Below are 6,000 nucleotides of genomic sequence, written 5' to 3'. Positions count from 1 at the left end.
TTTGCTTTTCTGTTTGGAGTGTCATTGTAACTACTGTATTGTAAATGATGGAAAATAATTGCGTATGTTACAAAAAATAAATTGTGTTATGTTAAAAAAAAAAAGGTTTTTAACCATTGGTTTATATTAGAACGCATTTTTATCATGTATTAACAAGTGCATATGTATACTTACCTGAGTATTTTGTGCTTTTTCTACTCTAGAAAGTATTGTAAATGGTTTATATATTTTGCATGTGAAGATAATAAAAGCACAAAACAAACAAACAAAAAAATAAACTACCCATGTCTGGACCCCACCCTCAGAGACTGCTGTCTCCTGGGTCGGAGCGCAGGCCTCTGTTGTCTTCAGAAGTTCTCATGGTAATTCTTCCTAATGCAGCTAGATTTGAGAACCCCTAGGATATTGCTAATCAAAAGCAAAAGTTAAAGACTTTATTATTTTTTTTTAACTAACAAAAAAGTGTTTTTGAACTCCTCTCTCTGTTGTTCCACAGGGCTTGGATTTTGAGGCCAAGCGGCAATACATTCTGTACGTGGCCGTGGAGAACGTGGCGCCGTTCGAGGTCACTCTCTCCACCTCCACAGCCACGGTGACTGTTGACGTGGAGGATGTGAACGAAGCCCCCGTCTTTGTGCCTCCACAAAAGGAAGTGCACATCCCTGAAGACTTCCCCGTGGGCATGGAAATCACGTCCTACACCGCTGAGGATCCGGACAAGTTTATGGAACAGAGGATATCGTAAGTGTGAGGATTTTTTAACAGACGTGCAACAACTGGGTGCGTGTATATGTGTGTGTAAAACATTTTATTCATAGTGTTTTATCATCATTTGTCTGTGCAAGACCCCCTTTTTAAAAAATTACGTTTTACTCCCATTCCCCCCACTTTTTCCATTTCCTCTGTAGCCAGCCATTCCCGATTTACAGTGGCTTCCTGTCTTTGAGTTCGTGCAGTGTACTAGGAATGTGGTTTTAATTTACATACATGGTGTTGTTTTATAAGTAGCTCAGTACTTCTTCTCCTTTTAAACTTGAAGTCACCCATGTATTCTAAATTGCACCCAAAGATGTTAAAATCACATGTACAAACCAACAACAACACCCCACGGCCATGTATGATAAAGAATGTTCTTAATCTTTTGAGGACTGGATTTGACTAGGCAAAAACTATGAGAGGACAAATCCAAATAGGACATGTGTATCTTGAAGTTTATTTATTTAAATAATCTCTACTCTCAATCTCGAACTCATGACTTCTGAGATGAAAAGTCACCTGGCCTTTCTTTTCTTTTTTAAAATTGTTTTATTTATTTTTGAGAGACAGAGATACAGCGAGCAGGGGAGGGTCAGAGAGAGAGGGAGGCACAGAATCCGAAGCAGGCTCCAGTCTCTGAGCTAGCTGTCAGCACAGAGCCCGACGCCGGGCTCGAACCCACAAACTGTGAGATCATGACCTGAGCCAAAGTCAGACACTCAACCGACTGAGTGCCCCACATGGTTTTTCAATTGAGCAGGCCAGGGGTCCCACACTCTTACCTATTTAGAAAAAGCATTATACAGGGGCACCTGGGTGGCTCAGTCGGTTAAGCATCCAATTTTGGCTCAGGTCATGATCTCACAGTTTGTGGGTTCGAGCCCCACATCAACTCTGTGCTGACAGCTCAGAGCCTGGAGCCTGCTTCAGATTCTGTATCTCCCTCTCTCTCTGCCCCTCCCCTGCTCATTCATTTTCTCTCTTTCTCAAAAATAAATAAACATTAAAAAAAAAAGAAAAACCATTATACAAATCCAGAGTAGCATCTTGCTTAGTAGTTGAGCATGTTCTTGTTCTGGGGGGTGTTTGTATTTTAGCGCCAGTGCTTTTGACTGGTTCAAATTTAAGTTCAAACAAACAAACAGTTTAAGTGTGACTTCAGCCTCTAGGGTTATTTTGGGAAGTGCTGATTCTGTCCTGAATGAAAGAGCTCCTGAATACCTTTGGACCACACATGTGCCCTGGCTAGGAGGAGCTATATAAAGGGTGCAGGTAGAGATCTTAACGGCAGCTAATACTGAGTCATTAGGTCAAGGGTGATGGGGAATTTTTAAATTTTTAAATACAAACCTTCTTATTATATTTAACATTTACCAAAAAACAAAACAGAACAATATATATATATTGACAATGCAACATAATGTACCACTTGATATGTGTGGTTCAGTAGCCATGTACACAGCACCACTAAGGAAATAGTTTTTTGGAGAAAAGTTGAGGCAGAACCTAGTCAAGTGTTAGAATCTGATTTTGCAGAAAGGCAGAGAGTACAGAAACATGCCACAAGGAAGCAGTCTGCCAAATGCAGAATGCGGTGACCATATGACAAATGACACTGGAATAAGTGGTGAAAGGGCGGGGACTGTCAAAGAGTATTAGGAGGCAAATGGTCCGATTGTAATACGGAGACTACACATGAAGGTACATTCAACAATCCAACTATACAAGATAACTTTGAGTCATTTAGAGACATTTGAACATAGACTTGGCATTAAAGGACATTAAGTAGTTACTGTTTTTTTTAGATGTGTTAGTGACATTATGATTATGTTTTGTTTTGCTTTGTTTTAATTCCCTTATTTATATGGGTCACCTAGGTGGCTCAGTTGGTTAAGTGGCTGACTTCAGCTCAGGCCATGATCTCACGGCTCATGAGGTAGAGCCCTGCATCGGATCTCTCTGCTGTCAGCACAGAGCCTGCTTTGGATCCCCTGTCCCCATCTCTTTCTGGCCCTCTCTCTCAAAAATAAACATTAAATTAAAAAAAAATCTTATCTATATAAGAATCTTTTGACATTTGAGATTTGGTTTAAAATACTCTATTCGGGGCTCCTGGTTGGCTCAGTCACTAGAACATGTGACTCTTGATCTTGGGAGTCACAAGTCCAAGCCCCATGCAGGGTGTAGAGATTACTTAAAAATAAAATCTTAAAATACTTTGAATTCATACATGTATCCACTGTACTGCTTATAATCCAAGGATCCTTCTAGGTGTTCCAAACTATAAGGGCTAGTAAGATGTATTTTGAATCAAGGTTGAAAACTATAGTGGAAAGCCAGAGACCTCTTGTACGGTTTTTGCTGAGTGATGAAGCCTTCCATTGTATGGTTTCCGGGCTGGGTTGATGCCTTGGCTTGCAGTGGTGTGATGGGTCGTTTAGAGCGTCTCTTTGGGCAAGTATGGGGACCAAGTCTGTGTAGTGTGTGTAGAGGCCGTTAGAGCCAGAATGAAGACTGCTTTATGAGTTCATGGCTTTGCACATCTAAGGAAATGGGGACGTGCCTCTAGGCAACAGGGCCCTTTCTTCCTTAGGTTTCTCTACTTCCTTTTCTGAGCCTGACCATGACCCCAGCAGACAGCTGGGCAGTGTGTTCTGTTTTTCATGCCTTTGTTTTCTCTGATTGACTGTTTCTAGTACTCCTAAGTAGGTAGAGCTTAATGGATCTTTCTGGCATTTTGAATAAAACTTTTCTCTCCCTTTGTAAGACCAGAAGGAACTTGAGCTTCTCCGGCACCTGTCATAAAAGGCCAATAGTGCGGCCCATCCTTCAATCCACTGTGTCAATCTGAATTTCCAAATGTTTGTGGTTGGGGTATGGAGGGCGTATCACCACCATTTGAATACTGTACCCTCTGTGGGGCTGGCCTGTAAGACTCTGCTTTTAAAAATCCATAGGGAGGAGCACCCGTGTGGCTTAGTCTGTTAAGTGTCCCGCACTTGATTTCAGCTCAGGTCATGATGTGACGGTTTGTGGGATGGAGCCCGGAGCCTGCTTTGTATTCTCCCTCCCTCCCTCCCTCTCTCTCTCTCTGTCTCTCTCTCTCTCTCTCTCTCTCTGCCTCTTCCCTGCACAGTCTGTTTTTCCCTCTCAAAATAAATAAACTTTAAAAAGCCTTAAGAATCATAGCACTCCTTGCTTCAGGCAAGAATTATCCGTAGATACTAAATGTTACTTGGTGAATAGGATATTGTCACATTTTCTCCCCTCAGACCATAGGTTAATTCCTAAAGGGGAAAAATACCTTTAATGTGAAGAAATCTGGTGGCCTGTCCCTCACCCAGGTGATCTAAGTTAATAGATGTCATGTACCCCCAATGTCCTCCGTAGAAGGACACTCATCACCTATCCATGCGGTCGCCTCCCCTTCTCTTACATAATTGGAGTCTACTCAGAAGGGAATAATCAGACCAGCCCAGATTGAGGAGCTTTGTCCAAAACAATTGACCTGCACGTTTCAAAAATATCAGTGTTGAGAAAGAAAAGAAAGGCTAAGGAATGCTTCCAAATTAAGGAAACCTGACATCTAAATGTCATGCATAGATGAATCCTAAGTCAGGATGCTCTTTAGGGCAGTTTTGGGGAAATTGACAATTTAAATATGTCCCATATATTAACTGTTACTTTCTTGAAATTGAAAATCAAATTGTGATTATATAAGAGAATGCCTCTGTTTTGAGGGGAAAACACGCTGAAGTAGTTATAACCGAGGAAAGGAGCATGATGTCTGTAACTTCTCAAATGGTTCCACCATGGGTGAAGCCAGGTGAAGGGGACATGGATGATCACACATTCCTGGCGATGTGAACCATCAACAAAGAGGCACCTTAGCCTTCCTTAGCTCTGTGCTGTTTGCTCTCGTGTTCTAAGCCAGAGTTTGTGCCTTTTCAGGTATCGGATTTGGAGGGATGCTGCCAACTGGCTGGAGATTAATCCAGAAACTGGTGCCATTTTCACTCGGGCTGAGCTGGACAGAGAGGACTCGGAGCATGTGAAGAACAACACATACACGGCCCTCATTATCGCCACTGACAATGGTGAGAATGTCCAGAGCTGCCTCAGCGCCCCAGCTCATTTGCTTCCTTGCCCCCTACCTTTCTTTTAGAGGCAAGAGTTCATTCTTCTTTTATTCTTAAACAAAAAACATAGGATTTTCAACAGTGCAAATAATTTAGTTCAAGTAGAAGTGCTTTTCATCATTCCCTTCTTATACCTGAACCTACTCCTTCCCCACAGGAGCCAGACTGCCTGGGTCTAGATCCTAGGACTAAAGCTTAATACCTCTGTGACTCTGGACTTACAAGCTAATTTCTATGTCCCTCGTTCCTCTAGCTGACAAAATGATAATACCCCATCCAGATTTTTAATGAGTTCATTTATGTAAACATGCCTACTAAAGTGTGCTACGTAGTACTACTCTATAAGGACTATTAACTTTTTTATTTATTTGATATGTATTAGTATTTAACATATGTCTATAAGACACATTTACTTTGGCACTTTGTAGATTTACCTCTTGGTAATAAAGTAATGTTACCCACGGGTGCCTGGGTGGCTCAGTAGGTTAAACATCCAACTCTTTTTTTTTTTTCTTTTAGATTTTTTTTGAATGTTTATTCATTTTTGAAAGAGACGGAGCATGAGTGGGGAAGGAGCAGAGAGAGTAAGACACAGAATCTGAAACGAGCTCTAGGCTCTGTGCTGATAGCTCAGACACAGGGGTCAAACTCACAGACCGTGAGATCATGACCTGAGCTGAAGTCAGACACTTAACCAACTGAGACACCCAGGCGCCCCAAGCATCCAACTCTTGATTTCGGCTAGGGTCATGATCTCATGGTTTATGAGTTTGAGCCCCACATTGGGCTCTGCCAGGACACTGCAGACCTTGCTTGGGATTCTCTCTCTCTCTTTTTTCCCTCTCCTGTGCATGCATGCTCTCTCTCTCTCAAAAAATAAGTAAACTAAAAAAATTTAAGAATAAATTGTTACCTGGCTATAGCATAATGTCATTGTTCACACATTAAAGGACACTGTGAAGGTTTCCACTTCTTGATTTCCAAGAGTTTCATACATAAACATCCTTGTACATGCCTCTCTGTTCAAGTCTTTATTTCTCTTGGGTAGATATTTAGAAACAGAGTTACTGTTAGAACTTGCTCACTCCCTGGGGTTGGGATTGAG

At 41.6% G+C, this 6,000-nt stretch overlaps 1 protein-coding gene across 1 annotated transcript in view; it reads left to right on the top strand.

Annotated features, from left to right (window-relative positions):
* The window catches only part of CDH1 (cadherin 1), an 81,725-nt gene that overhangs the window by 65,141 nt on the left and 10,584 nt on the right, over window positions 1-6,000 (top strand). The window contains exons 10-11 of the mRNA XM_029926164.1: window positions 497-741; window positions 4,708-4,853. Coding sequence (XP_029782024.1) covers window positions 497-741; window positions 4,708-4,853 — 391 coding nt within the window. The remainder of the gene's footprint in view (window positions 1-496; window positions 742-4,707; window positions 4,854-6,000) is intronic.

Source organism: Suricata suricatta, chromosome 16 (assembly GCF_006229205.1).
Source record: "Suricata suricatta isolate VVHF042 chromosome 16, meerkat_22Aug2017_6uvM2_HiC, whole genome shotgun sequence".
Lineage (NCBI taxonomy): Eukaryota > Metazoa > Chordata > Mammalia > Carnivora > Herpestidae > Suricata > Suricata suricatta.
Note: the sequence above shows the minus strand (reverse complement) of the source record. Positions and strands in the feature narration are given on the sequence as shown.